The sequence below is a fragment of the Macaca fascicularis genome, chromosome 2, assembly GCF_037993035.2.
Source record: "Macaca fascicularis isolate 582-1 chromosome 2, T2T-MFA8v1.1".
Classification (NCBI taxonomy): domain Eukaryota; kingdom Metazoa; phylum Chordata; class Mammalia; order Primates; family Cercopithecidae; genus Macaca; species Macaca fascicularis.
This window is the reverse complement of record NC_088376.1, coordinates 52,784,539-52,803,731: the sequence shown is the minus strand read 5'-3', so window position 1 is coordinate 52,803,731 and position 19,193 is coordinate 52,784,539. Positions and strand designations below refer to the sequence as shown.

General features: G+C 39.2%; 2 protein-coding genes across 9 annotated transcripts in view; one reads left to right on the top strand and one right to left on the bottom strand.

Moving 5' to 3' along the window:
* The first annotated feature begins 327 nt into the window (after positions 1 to 327).
* On the top strand, positions 328 to 19,180 carry PFN2 (profilin 2). 3 transcript variants are annotated; one of them, XM_074031273.1, is made up of 3 exons: positions 328 to 796; positions 2,968 to 3,160; positions 19,047 to 19,180. In XM_074031273.1, the coding sequence occupies exons 1-3, from the start codon at positions 665 to 667 to the stop codon at positions 19,052 to 19,054; spliced, it is 333 nt and encodes a 110-aa protein (XP_073887374.1). In that variant the 5' UTR covers positions 328 to 664; the 3' UTR covers positions 19,055 to 19,180. The 3 variants fall into 3 exon arrangements, with proteins under 3 accessions (XP_073887374.1, XP_045241058.1, XP_045241057.1); XM_045385123.2 differs by lacking the exon at positions 19,047 to 19,180 and adding an exon at positions 5,272 to 6,630; XM_045385122.2 differs by lacking the exon at positions 19,047 to 19,180 and adding an exon at positions 4,951 to 6,630.
* RNF13 (ring finger protein 13) overlaps positions 9,655 to 19,193 on the bottom strand; it is a 155,793-nt gene continuing 146,254 nt past the window's right edge. For 4 of the 6 annotated variants that reach the window (XR_012430798.1, XM_045385121.3, XM_005546081.5 and 1 more), the window contains 2 exons: positions 11,635 to 11,715; positions 9,655 to 11,053 (listed from right to left, as the gene is read on the bottom strand). Coding sequence is in view for 5 of the 6 variants with exons in the window: in XM_045385121.3 (XP_045241056.1) it covers positions 10,689 to 11,053; positions 11,635 to 11,715 (446 nt within the window). In the remaining variant the exon portion in view is untranslated. The remainder of the gene's footprint in view (positions 11,054 to 11,634; positions 11,716 to 19,193) is intronic. The other 2 variants (XM_074031270.1, XM_045385120.3) reach the window with 1 other exon arrangement.

The window sequence follows — 19,193 nt, the reverse complement described above, 5'->3', positions numbered from 1 at the left end:
CGCATCCCGGGCAGCGGACACAGAAGAAAAGCACATCGCGGCCCGGCCGCGGGGCTCCAAGGCGTCCCTGCGGCTGCTGTTCCTAGGGTGCCGAGAGCGACGCGGGGGCCACCCCTCTCCGCCGGCCCGGGGTCCGAAGATCGGCCATCCGCCGCAACGCCACCGCGCCCGGCCGGCGCCTGCCGCACGTGGCGGCCGTGATTGTCCCGGGGCGGTATCCCTCCGCGCCCCCGCCTCAGTCTCCCCCCGCCCTTCCCGGGACCCTCCGTGCCAGGGCGCCGCGGAAGGATCGCACGCACGCGCGCGCGCACGCCCCGCCGTATCCGCGGAGAACGGAGGGCGCTGCGGTAAGGAGCAGCCGCCGCCACCACCACCGGCACAGCCGCTCCGCAGCCTCCCGCCGCTGGTTAGTCAGCCCCGCGGCTGCGGGCGGCCGGGTGGCCGGGCGCGCTCTGAGGTTCGTCCCTCATCGCTGAACCCGCGTCCTCCCTCCGCGGCTCCTCGGGGAGGGGGGCGGTCGGTGCCTGCGCAGAGCCGCCTCCTCCCCGCCCCCGCCCCGCCTTCCCCCGCGCCGCCGCCGCCGCCGCCGCCCGCTACCGCCGCCGCCGCCGCCGCCGCGCCTGCTGCTCCTCGCCGTCCGCGCTGCAGTGCGAAGGGCTCGAAGATGGCCGGTTGGCAGAGCTACGTGGATAACCTGATGTGCGATGGCTGCTGCCAGGAGGCCGCCATTGTCGGCTACTGCGACGCCAAATACGTCTGGGCAGCCACGGCCGGGGGCGTCTTTCAGAGCATTACGGTGAGGACCAGTGGCGGCCGGGACCCTGGTCCCTGCACCGGAGTGGGGTTGGCGGGCCGCGGGGGCACCGCAGCGCGGGGCCGGAACACCGAGGGCCGAGCCCGCAGGTGTGCTAGGCAGCGGGCGCCGAGGATGCGGCTGCCGGGCAGGCTGGGAGGCCGAGGCCCGGAGACGCCCCCTCACCCGGGGCTGCGCTGACAAGCGGGGGCGGCGGCCAGACTCCTTGCTGGCCCTCGCCGGGCGTCCCCGGCGTTCCCAGCGTGGGTCCAGGTGCCCGGGTTGGGGGAGGGGGCACGCACCAGCCAGGGCAAGGGGAGGGTTTCCTTTTTTCCTGCTAGTGCGGTTCCCCTAGGTTCTCTTGAAGCCCTGAGGTTTGCTATGCACGTCCTGGGGTGGAAGCGGGGGTCGGGGATCCGGGCCGGGGAGCGCGGGCCCCGGGTAGAGGTCCCCAGGCTTCTTGGCCGCCTCTTGCTCGGCGGACAGCTAGCCGCCCGCGCCTCCGGCTGTGGGAGGCGGTGGCCCCGACCCGGCCCCCGGGATTCTCGAAGCGACTTTGCGTAGGTTTGCCGATGTCCAGGCCTCTGGGGCTTGCGAGAGATGTGCGCCGACCGCGTAGGTGGATTCGTGAATCTCGACTTCAGCTGTAGCTCTATAGGTTGTTTTTTTTTTTTTTTTTTTTTTTTTTTAATTCTCCAAGATGGCGAACTGCCATTGATTTCTCTCCTTCTCATATGGAGATTCATCGATATACGGTTATCCCCAGTTACGCAACATAGCTCAAAAAAGGGGTGCTTTTCGGGGGCTTTCAATTATCTGCGAAGACCAGGAGCACACTTCACTTCTCCAAGTCCCTCCCTCTTTAGTGGTGGCAGTAAAGGAACTAATGCAGTTTTATGCTTCACATTGCCTGATTTTCTTGAGACTTGATGGTTTTGAGTTGGTTGCAGTATGTTTGGGGAATATTTGCAAGTAAGCCTCCAGCTTATTGTTTTGCCTGTTTCTGCCCAAGGCTGTTTCTAAAATTATGATAATTGTATTAAATACGAGACCATTCCTTTAATTTCTTAGCACCACGCTCCCTTCCCATTAAACACCAAAATTCAGGTCCCCTATTATGGGTGCTAATTATTCTTTTGCCACTTAACGTGGTTTAAAGTCTGACTTTAGAACTCAGTCCTTGATGCTAGTACTTTAAGGTCTCGTATACCCGCAGTGGACTACAATTCTTGTAGGGAATTGGCATCTGGTCATCAACTTTTTTCCTGCAGTCCTCTTGTCTTTGTGTGTGAGTTCCCGCTGTCTGACGAGGAAGATTGCGGGAGTGTGCTTGGAAATGGCTGGGGCCTGCTATGACTCTGCAGTTCTGATGGGGGCGACGCCTTCCTTCTTATTCATGGAATGTTAGAATGCACGTTTTCTCCTTTCCGGTTCTGGTGGCTACCTCAGTTTCTTTCCCAATCTCCCTCCATTTTCTCTGTTTTACTATTGCCTACCGCAGTGCTGTAGACAGAATCCACTTTGCGTTTGCCCAGAAAGAAAACTGATTACTGAGATGGGAGGGGAAGGGAGGTTGGAAAGAAACAGGAGTCGTGGCTAGAAAAATAGGAGGGAAATATGAATTTGGAAAAGCACTGATGTTCGGGGATTGAAGTCCATATCATCAGGTATATTTCTAGTTATTCCAAGCAGAGAAGTGAACAAATCAAAGAACAGGCTTTATTTTGGGAGACTTTGAAGCAACTTTAAATGTGATGAAACATGATTTACTGTAATGGGACTGAATATGATAGACCAGCTGTGTTCAAAGAGTTGATAGCTGAATTTTTACCATTACGTGAACACTTTCAGGCACCAGCTGACTTAATACAGTTTATAAATAACTCTTTAAGTTTGCACTTTGTCTAGTGTCAACTATCAATTATTTAGAGTTTCTTTATATAGACTGGTCTTGGTTAAGAGACGACACCGTTAACTGAAATCAAATCAACTGATGTAAAAGATGTGATTATATAGAATTAAGTAATTATTAAGAAAAGACCGAATCTTGGTTTTACGTTAGTGAAATGTGGCTGTCTGGCATGGCACACAGCCTTTCCTGTTAACATCAAGCCCTAAAAGGAATTAACTACAACTTCATGTTTTTTTTTTTTTTTCTTTCTGGTGGGGGACAGCCAATAGAAATAGATATGATTGTAGGAAAAGACCGGGAAGGTTTCTTTACCAACGGTTTGACTCTTGGCGCGAAGAAATGCTCAGTGATCAGAGATAGTCTATACGTCGATGGTGACTGCACAATGGACATCCGGACAAAGAGTCAAGGTGGGGAGCCAACATACAATGTTGCTGTCGGCAGAGCTGGTAGAGGTAAGTAAGGCATTCTTTTGGTTAAAAGTTGCATGCCACGTTACAACTTATTAAGCAGTTTCTTTTAACATTTTGAATAAAAGTTAGTCCATAATGGCTATTAAGGTGGTTTTTGTGAACTGCCCAGCACTATGGAGAAGCACTGCTTTAGTTTTACCTACTCTACAGCATCTACAACCTGCCCTCTTAGATCCTGATTTTGTTCTAAGGTAGAATATTCGTATCAACTCACTTTCAGCTTTATTAAACTTAAAAGTCTCTTAAACTGCTTGGCATGTCAAATGATAATCCTGTGGTGTTTCAGATTGTTAAATTGTTGGAATCACTTGGTTATTTTAGTCCTTTGCAGTTTGTGTTTGACCTTTGGATCTCTTTTCTTTTTTTTCTTGCTTGTATTCTAACCATTTCACTACTCAGCATAAAGAAGTAAAAATTAACATCAGTTCATTTTTCAGTTAGGAACTTTGCTGGGGAAAAGATAATTAGATGAGGATTTTGGAGTAAGTTATCCATTCACTGAAATATTTTCAAAAATTGTGTGTCTGAGACTTAGATTTGAAAAGTAGGAAATTACATTTCATTTGTATACTTGGTCCAAAAATTCAGGTGTCTCCAGACTGTTGTCAGCATTATAGAAACTCTTAATTGTACTAAGTCTCCCTACTTTTTCAAAATAAACTTTTGAAATTGAGGTTTATTATGACATCTGATTGATTTACAAATACATTTAAATGGGTTAACGCATACGAATATTTTGTAAATATAGAGTGCTTCTGTAGCCTCACATAGCTGACTTGGCACATCTAATTTTAATAACAGCTCTACCATGTGAGGGGACTTGAAGCTGCCCTGAGTTGTAATTTAATGCTGTGGCTCTACCAGCTCCCTGTGATTATCCTAAAAGTTACTCGTAATTCTGGTGTGAGTTGATGTTTTAAGTATTTATAAGAAAATTAGATGACTTTGAAATAGTGACAAATCTCTTTAAACCTTAGCTGCACTATATGCTAAAAAGAAGCGTCAAGCACAAGACAAAAAAAAAAAAAAAAAACCAGAATATTTTTATACTCTACAGCACTACTGACATCTAGTGGTAGTGAATATAAAATTTGACATATACATATATTTTGGGTTATAGACCTTTGAATTGTATTATACAAGAGCGATTAGAAATCGTAAACCTATTTTTTTAGACGCAATTAAAAACAAGGTTAGTATGGTGAAGTTATCAGTAAGCAAACACCTTAAATAATTTAATTTGGCCTTTTCTGAATGATACTGAGTATGCTACTTAAAATTTGATCTTCATTTTCCTTTGGAAATAAGAGATACATTTAGCCTCACTGGTAAAACGTAATAGTTTAAACTTGTTAAGCATGTTAAAATTTGGGGAGAGTTTGTAAGTAAATAACTCCCTGAGTTTATTAAGTTTATATGTTTGGGGCAAGTAATAACATGTACTTGACATAAGCCAGAATTTTTTTGCCCTAAAATAGAAGACAAATGATCTTTTTTTTTTTTTTTTTTTCCTGTAGTTAGTGTAAAGATAGTTGTATAGAACTTTTGCTTGCAATGATTGGGCTTCCAAGATGCATTCAAGTTTACTATTTTCTGTTTAGTATGTTACTAGTTTGAAAGTTCTTTTTGGAAACCTACTTGATTTCAGTGCTTGGCAGTTCATGGAAAACTAACTTAATGTTAACTTATTAATCGGGGTTCTGTCTGCTAAAACTTATGTGACTTTCTTGATTAACACTTCTTTTGAAACACTTTTCTTCTTTCTCTTTCAGTCTTGGTCTTTGTAATGGGAAAAGAAGGGGTCCATGGAGGCGGATTGAATAAGAAGGCATACTCAATGGCAAAATACTTGAGAGACTCTGGGTTCTAGCTGCTAGGCAGACTGTTAAGTATTAGGGGAAAATTGCTCTTAAACTTTCCTAGCTGTAAGCTTAAGTCTGAATTCTGGAAATTTTATTAGCAATGCAGGGTGATGGGGTATGAACCTGTGTCTCCTTTGTATCCCTCTGTTGGTGGGGAAAGGCGTCTTTCTTTTGCCCTCCCCCCCCCAAATAATTCTGTTCACTTTTGTTTTGTTTCCTTGTGTACTCCAGCATTGGTTATAGTCATGGGAAAGGAAGGTGTCCACGGAGGCACACTTAACAAGAAAGCATATGAACTCGCTTTATACCTGAGGAGGTCTGATGTGTAAGCAGCCTCTCCCCATCTACCTAGCAACTGTCTTCATCAACAACCCTAATTATGGTCACAATGCTACCAAACTATAGATGGTAGCTAATTTTTCTTTACCTATTTTCTAATGTCATGATTCCTGTTTGCCCAATGGATCATTTGTATGTTAACCACTGTATGTAACCAACCCTTATCTGGCAACATAATTGCAGCACAATAATGATTTGCATGATACCTTGAAATTGGGGGGAGGGGGCATGCCAAGTTGGGCATCACTTTGTCTTAGCAATTAATGGGATATTGATTACTAAAATAAGTTAATATTAAGCAAGGTGCCGGTTGTACAATCTCTGATCAATGTCTTTTCAGCACTTTGAGCATTTACTTGGCTCATTTAGTCTTCCTTTTGTAGCGCATGGTTGGGAGGAAAAAGTGCATGCATCTTTCCTTCACTCTTCTCTTTTTCCCGCCCCACCTCCCTTCGCACATAGGCATTTGGTTTGCTTCCATCTTTTTTTATGCAGTGCCTGTTTTTTTTAACCAATTAATATCCCTTTTGTTGATGAGCTATTGAGAGCTGCAGTAGTTTGCTTTTAGTATTGTTGTTGCACTTGAGACAAACCTTTATTCATAGTGTCTACAGGACATATGAAGAGTGCAATGGCAAAACAAGAGCAAAAAGCACTTCCTCCCATGACCTTACAGTAACCATACTGATTGACTCCCCAGGGACATTCCATCATTGCAATAGCTCACATTTTTATTCCTGTCTTTTTCTTTGCACACCAGCTCTACTCTTTAGTAAAATTGTAAAAGGCTGCCATTATGGACATTAGGTATCCCAACATAACCATCTGGAGTGTGTCCAGTTTGTTCTTCATAGGACCAATTTTTATTTGCAGCTTGAGTTTTTATATGAAGTTGCATTATTGTGGACCTGGCTGTCTTGTGATGAATTTTTTTCATATGTATTCTGTGCCATACTATTGTTAAAATGAACCGTTGCTATTGTGAGATGGATTTTAACCGACCTATTAAGGGTTTCTTTCGAATGGCACTACTTTAGGGACATTCTAGTATTTGCTTCTATTGTTTGGGCCTTGTGGATAATGTACAGATTTAAAAACAAATCTTGTTGCTGATTTGTCCATTTCTTTCCCTGCACTTTGTTACATCTGGGATACAGTCTAACTCATCTGATTTAATATGCATTTAAAAAAATGCCATAACTATTAAACACCTTGTTTACAGACAGATGAAATAAATTTATTCCAACCAAATACTCTAGGCTCCTGTTGTTTATATAAATTGTTGGCTTACTGTTAAAAGCTGATTTTTGACAAGTGGGAATACACAGAATAGGCCAAAGTCTGCTGCAAGCATAAAATTTTTTTTTTTTTTTTTTTTTTTGAGACGGAGTCTCACTCTGTTGCCCAGGCTGGAATGCAGTGGCACAATTTCGGCTCACTGCAAGCTCCGTCTCCCGGGTTCATGCCATTCTCCTGCCTCAACCTCCCGAGTAGCTGGGACTAGAGGCCACACCGCCACGCTGGCTAATTTTTTGTATTTTTAGTAGAGACGGGGTTTCACCATGTTAGCCAGGATGGTCTCGAATCCTGACCTCGTGATCTGCCCGCCTCAGCCTCCCAAAGGGCTGGGATTACAGGCGTGAGCCACTGCGCCCGGCCGCAAGCATAAAACTTTAACATTCAGGTGATGGCCTACTTCAAGTAATATTACAGATAAAATTAGTGCCTGGGAATTTCTTTTTAATGGGCTTTGATCTGTTACATATAGTTTTGAGTCATTTCAGGCTCATCTTCAGGCGTATGTGAGAAGCAACTGACATCTGCTAGAAAATGAGTATTTTCCTTTTCTTGCTGGTTTCTAGATGTGAAATCTAATAAACAGCAAAGGGAGTACCAAGAAGAGTTTCTGCACTATTGTGGATTTTTCTGTGTTGAAATGTTGTATGACTTTAGATTTGGAGGCTGTGTTGGCAGACTGAAGTCAGCCAACTGGGGCCCTCCTACATAAGAGCAGAAGACATTCCTTAGGCAGCATATAAGGTAATTGGGATGCTTTTGCACTTTTTGGCTTTGTAGTGACATGTTGACCATGGCTATGTAATAGATTTAATCCCAGAGGCCATAAAATCCCTGATATGTATTGAAGTTTGGTAAATATGTAAATTTAGGGCTATTTGGATAAATCATTATTACCAACAACTCAAGCAGATGCTTAGAGCCAGGGGTGCTCAAAAGTTAGTGGGTTTCAGTAAAACTGGGGAGCTGGTTATAAGGCAGATTATGGACTCTGGGGTTCCATCCTGGAGATGGAGAGTCCATAAGCCCAGGAATCCCTTTTCAGAAACAATCACTGGGTCAGTCTGATTCATTTTAAGTGGTGTTTATGCTACCTTTTGAGAAACAATGGGTTAGGGAATAGGAATTAATCTGCTTATACTATGCATGGTGAAAGTTTTCTTTGGTTGTCAGGCATTGGTTGTGAATATGGTTGTACATACACAGGGATGTAAAAGTATGGAAGATAAAGGATCTGGGGCTATTTTGGTAGTTGGACATAACCTAGAAATTGTAAAACTATAATAAAAACCTGGTATCAGTTTCTTGACCTGTTAAGGCCAAAAGATTGGGCAAATGAAAATTTGGTGGTTGAGTTGTGATGATTTGAGATTTTACAGTAATACACATTCACACTTCACTTGTAAAGAACTATTAGGGTAACCAATTATAGAAAGCAGTGACCAAAATTCTGAAACTGTTCATGAATTAATCTGTAAGTAGGTGAGGGGGCAGTGTGTATGTGTGTGTGTTCAGAGAGGAGGTTGGGGGTAGAAGGTGGTAAAGGGTGACTGTATCACTAAAATAGTATATAATGAAACTATTCATTGGCCCTCCACCCACAATTTCATTAGAAAAATACTTAGGGAAATATATACAGCTATACTTTGCTTTGTACTTAGTTCTAGGAATTTCGCATATGGAAATGAAGCTATACAAATTTGTATACCAGAATGTCCATCACACTGCATTACTTAAGCCATCCAAACTTGGAAAACATCTACAAGGTTCAGCTTTTTAAGGGGTATGGTTTGAATAAATGATTTTAAGTCCATAGGACAAAATAGTCATTGAAGAATGACATGAGAATGCTTACCAATGAATGTTAATGAGAATATAAACATGTTACATGACAGTGCACATACATACAGTATTAATATACATGTATTTTACATATGTATTTCTGAAGGCAGTATAGTTTCCAGGTGACTATATTTTGATTTCTAGTGTTTTAATGTTACTTTTGTAATCAAGAAAATTTTAAATTTTTAAATAGAAATTGGATTTTAATTGCACCTACTGTCCTATTCAAAAAGCTATACCATGAAATTACAGAACATTTCAAGTGAACATTAACAGAACCTAGTAACAGTCCTAGCCAGTGCTGCTAAATAAGACACTTCGTAGATTTTTTTTTTACATAAAATTAAAGTAATTTGGAATTTCAAAAAAAAAATTTTTTTTTTCCATAAAAACTCCTAACAAACATAAAGGAACTAGGTCCTTGTTCTAAACTTTGGATTAAAGACTAAGGGAATATAACATCTAATACATACTTACCCATTACTGTGACTTTTTATTTTTTTCCCTTTTCCTATTTTAAAATACTATTTTAGGTTTGATGTTTTTATTTAGTAATTATTTTGAAGACTATTACTTATTGCACATCTATGCACCAGATACTGAGCCCAACGTTTTGTCCTCACACCCTCACTTAGGTTAAATGAAAATTATGCAAATGACCAGGTTTAAAACGGTTAGGACCATACAATTATGTCCAGTTCCAAACTTTGCTTAACTACCGTGGTAACCTTTGATGTCCTGTTTCTCAGGCCTGTGGTTCTTTAATTTTTTATAAAAAAGGGGAAGAGGGATGAGGTATCAGATAGCGGATGTTGAATTCAACCGTTTATTTTCCAAAGTAGAAATACCTATTTTTTCCTGATTATGAACATTTTTTAAAAGGCAGTTCGGAAAGTGAAATTTTCCCTCGATATACCATAATTTACAACAGGGTACCAAAATGTACACTGTTTATTTTTGGAATAATTTTGGCAGCAGTCTAAACTTTTGGGAGATTACCTAACTGCATGTGAATGGTCAGTTACTTTGTATAAAATTCTAGGGTGATGTGATTTCTCTGACCTCAATCATTATCCCTTTATAGGATATATATAAATAAGACTAATATGGTAAGTAAATGGTAGAACAGACATTTACTGGATCTTAAAGTGGAAAACATGTTTATTAACATTCAAACTCCCCTCATACAAGGCCATATAAAAATCCTTAGCATTTTGATTATACATTAGTCTACATTTTCTACATAGTTACAATGATGTATATAATTTAGCTTTTCATAATACAGTGTTTCAATACATCATTAGTTCTGTTAAACATAAGTCACTTACTTTCAAATCCAATACTTGAACAATTTCCTCTGTACATAGTTTAGCAGGGCTAATTAGCATAAGATGCTATTTATTAAGAGGTATATGATCTGAGCATTAACAGTTGCTGAAGTTTGGTATTTTTATGCAGCATTTTCTTTTTGCTTTGATAACACCACAAAACCCTTAAGGACACTGAAAATTAATAAGTAAAGTTCAGAAACATTAGCTGCTGAATCAAATCTTTACATAACACTATAGTAATTAAAACATTAAAAAAAAACGTGTTGAAATCTGCACTAGTATAGACCGCTCCTGTCAGGATAAGACTGCTTTGGAACAGAAAGGGAAAATACAGCTTTGAGTTTCTTTGTGCTGATAGGAGGAGGAAAGGCTGAGTTACCTTGTTGCCTCTCCCTAATGATTGGCAGGTCAGGTAAATGCCAGAACATACTCCAACTCAACAACTCTAGGTAACTTTATGGAGGTGGAAGCTGGGTTAGTTCATGCTAGGTGGCTGTCGCACTGACCTCATGTATAAAACACAAAACATTTAAATACTGTGATCTAGGTCTTAATTGCAAGCTATACTGAGGATTTTTTTTTTTTTTAATGTTTTGGCTATACTTTAATTCCAAAAGAAGAGCTGAATTGATGCTTGAGTTACAGCACCAGTCTATTATTAGTGAATGAAGTACACTCTTGCAGATAAATACCAGATCAAAAGTCCTGTTTCAGTAATTTGATTAAACTGTAGAATACTAAAAATAAGTTATTTCTACAGAAATCTTTGAAGGGAGCAAAAAATCAAATTACAGTATATTACCTAAACATTTTAAAGGGAAATAAACCATCTTCTGAAAGTCAAACAGTATTTGCTATGTTGTAATCCCGTTCACCATTAGGCTGCAGCTGGACCACGACATCATGTTCATTAATTTCATTTTCTGCATCACTACTGTCGGTATCTTCATTGTCATCTTCCTCATAGTCTGAAGATTCTGTCATGTTCTGATGTGAGCGGGATTCCGACAAAGCCCCAAATGACTGGGCACTGACAGAAGCTAAAGGTCTAAGTAAAGGGGTATGTTCTGTCACTTCATTTTCTTCTTGACTACTATCTGTGTCAGAGTCTGAATCACCTTGAGAAGGAACAACTTTTTGCTTGCACACTGGACAGGTTTTTTTGGTTTTAGTTAGCCAAGGGTCCACACACTTGCAGTGATAAGCTGTTGAAGCAAAATATACATCTTTAGTATGCTGTGGTTGATACTTTTATATTTAATCTCTTGCCATATTCAGTGTTCTGTATGTATCATGTAGGGACGGGAAGAAAGTTTATAAATTTTTTTTTTTTTGAGACAGAGTCTGGCTCTGTCGCCCAGGCTGGAGTGCAGTGGTGCGATCTCCGTTCACTGCAAGCTCCGCCTCCCAGGTTCATGCCATTCTCCTGCCTCAGCCTCCCGAGTAGCTGGGACTACAGGTGCCCGCCACCACGCCCAGCTAATTTTTTGTATTTTTAGTAGAGACGGGGTTTCACTGATAGCCAGGATGGTCTCGATCCCCTGACCTTGTGATCCGCCTGCCTCGGCCTCCCAAAGTGCTGGGATTATGGGCGTGAGCCACTGTACCTGGCCTGAAAGTTTATACATTTTTATAAATATACCTCCATCCTTGAATGAGACCACTAATTAGTACAGGGCCTGGCTTACGGTGTGCCAGTAACTATTTTCCGTCTCTTCCCCTGGAATATGGAACCTAAATATAAATTATTACATGTAAATTCAAATCAGTATGTAATTACTCATACCATGGGAACAGGGAAGGATTCTGAGTTTGTCTCCATCTTCATACTCATCCAAACAAATGGCACATACATCATACTCATCTCCTGAAAACAGAAAATACGTAGAGAACTATTTTTTTGCCTTTCAAACTTTTCAAGTTAGTCCTCAGTCAGTTACTGCCTTTTGATGTATTTATCTTTGAATGATGCCTTTTGCATCAGACTCAAGGATCTGCTTATCCAAGTTGTAGGACCTGAAGTTTCAATTTAAGTAATTCACATTTTACCTAAACTAGATAGTTTAAAATGGATGACAAATTTGTTTACCTTGATTATCTTTGCAAAATATTTTAATAAGAATCATAATTACATCAGTGTTTTACCTAACCAAATGCTAGTTTTGAAATATTTAATGCCAGAAAAATTTCACTACTAAAATTTTCAAACTCAGTCTTAAATAAAAATGGAAACATGAGAACATACTCAAATGTTTAACTATATTAGCAAATAAAAACAGATTCGAAATGAGTCACACTGGGCTTCAAATCTCCAGCATTTACCACGTTCTGCGGTGCTTGGCAAGTTGCTTAGCCTTTGCCATCCAGTTCTTTATCAGTAAAAAGATTAACTTACCTTACAGGTTATAAGGATGAAATGAGATGATACGAGCAAAGGGCCAGACACATAGGTATTCAATAAAGGGTATACTATTAATATTGCCATTTTAATTGTCTTACTGTAGAATTTATCAGTTTTATAATCATAGAAATTTATTCATAGCTCTTTTTGGAGTTTCAGTGTAGTTTTCTAAGTCTTTAAAGGAGCTAGCAGTTTTTTAAATACAGCAGCTTTTTCAGTTAATAGTGGCTTAGACACCACTGTGAGTGCTTGAAAGCACTTTTGTGAGTTTTTTTCCACTACATGCATATGTTGGATAAAAACTTATAAAACTTTTAGGGAACAAAAGACAGTTAAATTCATTGCCTATCCCACATGGAGGGGTAACAACCTTGGAAGACATATCATTATCTGGATGGATAGTCTGGATGAACATGACATATAAAAAAGGTGCTGATAGTTCTTCTGAAACAATCACTTTAATGTCCTAGTCATTTAAAGCAGCACATTCAGGAGGAGCCCAAAATAGAAAGCTTTAATGAAAATTAATTTTTGTCCATTACCTTGAATTTGGTTACTATAGTATTTAAATTACATTCTGTAACAAAGGCATGTATACATATGTTAGAACCTTGTGTGTGGAATTTGGTGAGACTTACTAGACTCAACTATTACAAGACTAAAGGTCCTCTAATATAGCTGTAATTATTATTTTTATTTATAATTACATAAATCCATTTACATGGACTTTGGGGACAGTTATGCAATTCAGTCATGACTGATTTCTCATACAAATCAAACTTTGAGTCACATCACCTTGTGAAAACGCCTACTAAAAACAAAACAGTTAATGTAGCTGAACAGGAACTGACTGTGGCTCAAAGCTGTGCCAAGGCTCCAAGGCTCATTTTATTGAGGTAGGGAGATCAGCCTGTATTATCCATGTGAGCTCAATGTGATCACAAGGGTTTTGAAAAGTGGAAGAAGGAGGCAGGAAAGTTCAGAGTCGGGGCGAGGTGGCTACAGATGAATGGTCAGGGAGATGAAGCTACTGGCTTTGAAGATAGGGGGAAGAAGGGTCACAAGTCAAGGAATGTGAGTGCCCTCCAGAAGCTAGAAAAGGTAAGAAAATGGATTCTTCCCTGGAGGCTCCAGAAAGGAACACAGTCCTGCTGACACCTTGGTTTTGGCCCCGTGAGACCTATGTCAAACTTATAAGCTATAGATAATATATTTTTGTTGTTTTAGGGCACTAAGCTTGTGATGATTTGTTATCAAAGAAATAGGAAACTAATACAGGTATATTTGTCTGGGTTATCTTTAAATGTATGGACTTGATGCTTTGGAGTCACTGAGCTTTCTTATCAGTCCTTTGAATTGTTCCAAGTAGTAGATTTATATTAATATCCCATATTTTATTGCCATAGCACTTACTTTGAAGATGACAGGTCAAGATTCCAAGGTACAGTTTGTGATCATGGACCAAACTGGAGCTTAGTGCTCTGTAGAAAATTAACCTTTATGGCCTTGGACTTGTGATGACATGGTAAAGCACCTATTAGAATGCCTGGGGTTCCCATCCTGGTCCTTTTATTTATTAGCTATGTAACCTTCTGTAAAACACTTATCTTTATGTTTCAGTTTTCTCAAAGGCAAAACACAAATATTAATTATGTATTAGGGTTGTTGTGAAGATTAAAAGAGATAATGCAGGTAGAGTAATTTACATGGTGTTTCACACATACAGTAACTCTTAACCAGTTTTTGCCTAGTGAAACTAGCTGATAGGCATACTTGCTTATCACATGGTAGAAGACTGTTGCTAGGAGGCTATTCTCTAACCAACCTTATGCTTTTGTCCCACCAGATGATCAGCTGCATGCTTACCAAAGGCTAGTGGCAGTGGTCATTGAATCTGTTTTGTTTTACTTAGGGTAATTATGTAATTTAGTTAAATATTCAGCAGTCAATAAACTGTGAGTGTAAAAGACTTCTGGTTTTATTTGAAAGCTAGGTTGAATGCATTAGAAACACTTAAAAAAAAAAAGCTAGTTGTTCCCCTCAACCCATCGCCAGCCAAAAAGCAGTTAAACTGGGTATGGGTAAGAAAACTAAAAGACTGGACAAATGTAAAAAGCAAGGATGAAAGCAGAATCCAGTTTTACCCCATTTTAAAATACTTGAAACTAAAAATGGTAGAAAATGCTTCATGTACCATGGCAATTTGGAAATCCAGCCAGTGGATTCATACTCAAAAGGCTGTGGTCCAACATCAATTGTTGATTGGATTTATAATTACATTTAAAATAGAAATTAAAGGCATTTATCTATTTTTATGATGTATAAGATTTTAAACATTACCTACTGGCTCTGGTAGTATAAGATAAAAGGGCTATAACAAGTGCTTAATAAGTGTTAGTTTTGTTACTATTAGCACCATGCTAGAAAATTCTGTTGCTTAGTTTGGTTCTAAACTGGGGATGATTTTGCTCCCCAAGGACATTTGGTGTTATCTGGAGACATTTTCGGCTTTCATAACTGAGAGTTGCGGCTGGCATCTTGTGGACCAGGGATGGTGCGAAACATCCTATAATGTACTGAACAGCCCCCTAAACCAAAGTATCCCATCTAAATGTCAGTGGTGCTGAGGTGAGAAACCCTCATAGAAACCCCTGCAGGCTAACAAAACTTTGCTAATTCACTATTGGATAAGATGTCAAAAGTTGTGGAAGAAATCAGATTCACGTCTGTTACATGAAACAATAGAGGACCACTTTTGTCTGGAATGTTTTTGGCACTGCTGTAGAATAAAGTTTCAGAAAAATTTCATGAAGGTACTTTTAAAGTAAATCTCATCAGTCTGGGAATGTTAAAACATGTAGCCAGACAGAACTTAGATTGTCTCCTCTCTAAACTTGTTCATCCATGATTTTTCCCCATTTCAAGCCCAAAACTTTGGCTCATCAGATACAGAAAAGCACTGGCCCTTCATAACAAGACTCACACAAAGACCTAGGCAGCCAAGGCAGTGGCATGAACTGAGTATCAGGCCTAGGCATATCTTTGATGCTTCTTTTCCTTAGAGCCTTCGTACAATCTGTCACCAGATCCTGGAACCTTTTATTTGCAAAACATATTCTGAATCTTTCCCCTTCTCTCCATCGCCTGATTACTCTGGTCTAATCTTCTAGATTATGCTAAGAGCTTCCTCTCTGGTCTCCCATCTATTCCTGCCCCATGTAGTTTTCAGCAGCTACAGTGATCTTTTAAAAATGAAATATCACATCGTGTCATTGTAATTTAAATGGCTTCTCTGAGAATAAAATTTGACCACCTTATCATGGCCTTCATATAGCTATATATGATCTGATCCCCCTACCCCGCCATCCTGTCTCATCTCATACTAGTCCACCCTTCATTCATGCTGCATCCTTGTGGCCTTCTTTCAGTCTTTGAATAAATACAAAAGTAAGTTAGATGGGGACCTGAATTTGGCCAGGCTGTACCAAAAACATTTGGACATAAAATTAGATTTAGAAAGAGGAATTACCATTTCTAAACAAGGCTTAAAACTGAGCTAGTTAAAATAGTCACAGTGGAGACAAACTGATGTAGAATTGTTCAATACTATACCAAACTAGTCTAGGTATCAAGTAAACCAAGAATAGGTTCCCTCAAAATAAAAGATAAAAGAGATTGAAGATTCAGGGTTAAATACATATAGATGTCACTAGTGATACTGACTTTACATATGTATTATAAATAATCTGCCTAGGGATGATGCATCATTAGAGTCATGAGTTGCCACTTACACACTGCTTCTGCCAGTGAAGAAAACAATAGCAGCTTTTTTTTCTTAGTATTGATTTCTTTTTAATTGCCCTGTAGTCCAAGAGTGTGTTTGATATGAATAGCAGCTTTTTTTTCTAGCAAATAAGAAATAAATGAATCTTATTTTTTATTCTTCTTTTCCCTATACCAGTTCCCAAGAAATCAACAAAATACAACAGGATGAAATATTTTAAAAGCCAAATTTGCCTGAGAACTCTTTCTGATTATTTCCAAACCCTGGGCAAAGGAACTAGTATTTATTATTATGGTTAGATTAAAAGCTATTAAAATGTAGTTATAAAAAAAGAAGTCTTTAATAGCTAAAGTAAAAAATTATAAAAATTAACTATTGCTCCATTTTTATGCAATCTACTAAAATGCTGTGTTGCTTTTTTCCAGTCTCTGAAATACAAATCTTTCCCCTCCTGTACATATTATCTTCAAAAATCTCAATGATTAAGCCATAAAGGAAAAATGCCTGGTAACTTAAAATGTCAGATATGAAATCCACTTTTATCATTTATGTTTCAGGGATCTGGCTGCTTTAACATACTAATGGGACAAGGGAGACAGCTCCCAGAGAGCTGCTTAGTAGAGGGATGTTAAGTGAAAACATAAGGATTTTCCATCTGTTAGGAAACTGTGTGGTATCTAGTTCTTATGGTTAGACTTGGATAAATACATTAGTTGAATGACACAGGAAATACAGGAAACCACATTTTGCTTGAAGAGCAATTTTTGAGGACAATGAGTAATGAAAAAATTTGTAAGGATGCTGGCTGCTTCAGAAGCAAGAAAACAACTAAAAGGCTATTTATTATATGTGCTAGAAATGGGTAAGTTAATACTCAAATCGTTTAACTATTAATCAGCATGAACATTTCTGAAAGAACTTCAAAAGTGAAGATGAATAAGATAGGAAGATTTAAGATCCTGTCCCCAAAGTATGGTAAATATGAAAGTTTACAGATATTATATTCAAGTTGTTTTTAAAAGTTTCTGTGAACTGTATTACAAGCTATGCCAATGGAAGATATTTCCAAATGCCAAATTCTTTTTGGTTCATTGCCAAATATTTCCACAACAAATACTTTTTAGCACAATGAAGCAGCTGATTACTAGAATAGTTTCTTTTTTTCTTTCTTGTTTTTTTGCAGGTGGGTGGGGAAGGAGTAAGGGTAAGGGTGGGGATTTTATGGTAATACAAATGTTATAGAGTCCCCGAACAATTTTCACTACATTCTAAGCCTATAAAAGTTCTCTTAAAGGCTTCCATGGCTTCCACGGTACAATTAGATGCAATAAGGAGATAATTGCAACAACCAAAGGGTTTTTTTTCTAACATCTATGTGTATACCTGTCAAAACCACTACAGCACACCAGAATATGGTATAACAAATAGACCTTTTACTTAAGATGTCAAATCTAATGATAACCAAAAAATTCTAAAACAAAAATACAACTAGCTCCAACTTACTGTTATTGAAATTTCAAGTGTAATGTTTTTATTTTCCAACTGCTTCATGATTTTGGCAGTCTTCTTGTTAATCATAAAATATGTTTAATGACTGAATTTTGATGACACTAATATTTTATTTTTATTTAAGAGGTTGTTTCGCTTTTGTAATAATAATTGCTACTACTTGTTGAGTTCTATGTGCCAAGCACTATTGTAGGCATTTTTCATAAACTGATTTAAATCCCTCCCAACCACACACCTTGTGAAGTAGGTACTATTAGTTACATTTACACATGAATGGGTGTTTGGCAAGGTTAAGAAACTTGCACAAGGTGACACAGCCAATAAATGGGGGATCCAGAATTCCAGCCCAGGTCTGTTGGGCTCTAAAGCCTCTGCATAGTCTTAGCTGTTATGTTTTATTATATTGCCTCCTAAGTTATGTATGTAGAATTTTTGGTCACATTTAAATATTCCCCTATGATTCACAGTGTTAAGAAATACACTTAAGCAGCTATGTGTTTACTATGGATGAAAATGTTTCCAATTCATAAGCCAGAACATTTTTTTCTTCAGATATTTAACACAAAGCAGGGATGAAGACCACTTTTTATTCCCATCTCCCATGGTTTCATATTTTTATAAACATTTCTAGAATGCTACACAATAGCAGCTATATTCTGCAACTTCAATTAAAGGTCAAACATTTCTTATATATTCTGATGGTGAGATGATAATGCATATGGCTAAAACAATCAGATGACTCCACTGAGCGAAAGAGCATTGCATTAGCAACTCTTTGGGGGAAATGTGTTAGTGAATTATTTCATGAATGCAGTAAGAATAAAATGATTGTCTTAGAGGCCATAAATAAATCCATTTAAGTTAAAACCTAAGTCTAGGAATTGATATCCGCTTTGGCCAAATTTCACTTCGGGTACTCTAGCTTTAAAAAAAAAAAAAACCAACTTTTCCCTGTAGTATTTTAAATAGTCATTCTATATTACTCTTTATTGGTTCTAACTTGGTTGATATTATCTATGCAGATAAACTACAACTGTACCCAAAGCCTTTCTGAATACAGATTTATCATCCTGAGGAGAAAAACCAAAGTTAATGGGAGTGTTGGAATGGTAAATATTGTGCCAGACCTCAAGTACTTAAAAAGCATTTCCTAGGCCAGGCACGGTGTCTCATGTCTGTAATCCCAGCACTTTGGGAGGTCGAGGCAGGCAGATCACCTGAGGTCGGGAGTTTGAGAACAGCCTGATCGACATGGAGAAGCTCTGTCTCTACTAAAAATACAAAATCAGCTGGGCATGGTAACGCACGCCTGTAATCCCAGCTACTCGGGAAGCTGAGGCATGAGAATCGCTTGAACCCTGGAGGCAGAGGTTGTAATGAGCCGATATCGCACCACTGCACGCCAGCCTGGGTGACGAGAGTGAAACTACATCTCAAAAAAAAAAAAGGCATTTCCTTATACTCAGTACAGAAGGTTCATTATTCTTCTTTTATTCTTTTTCAGGCCACTAGGAAATGAGGGTGTACAACACCCTTCCAGAGCCAACTTCAACAAACTGAAATTTATGTAATTCTAATCTAAAATTTGTTTTTTCTCCCTACATATAAAGGAAATTAAATAAAAAATCTGTCCGTCTCAGTTATACTTGGG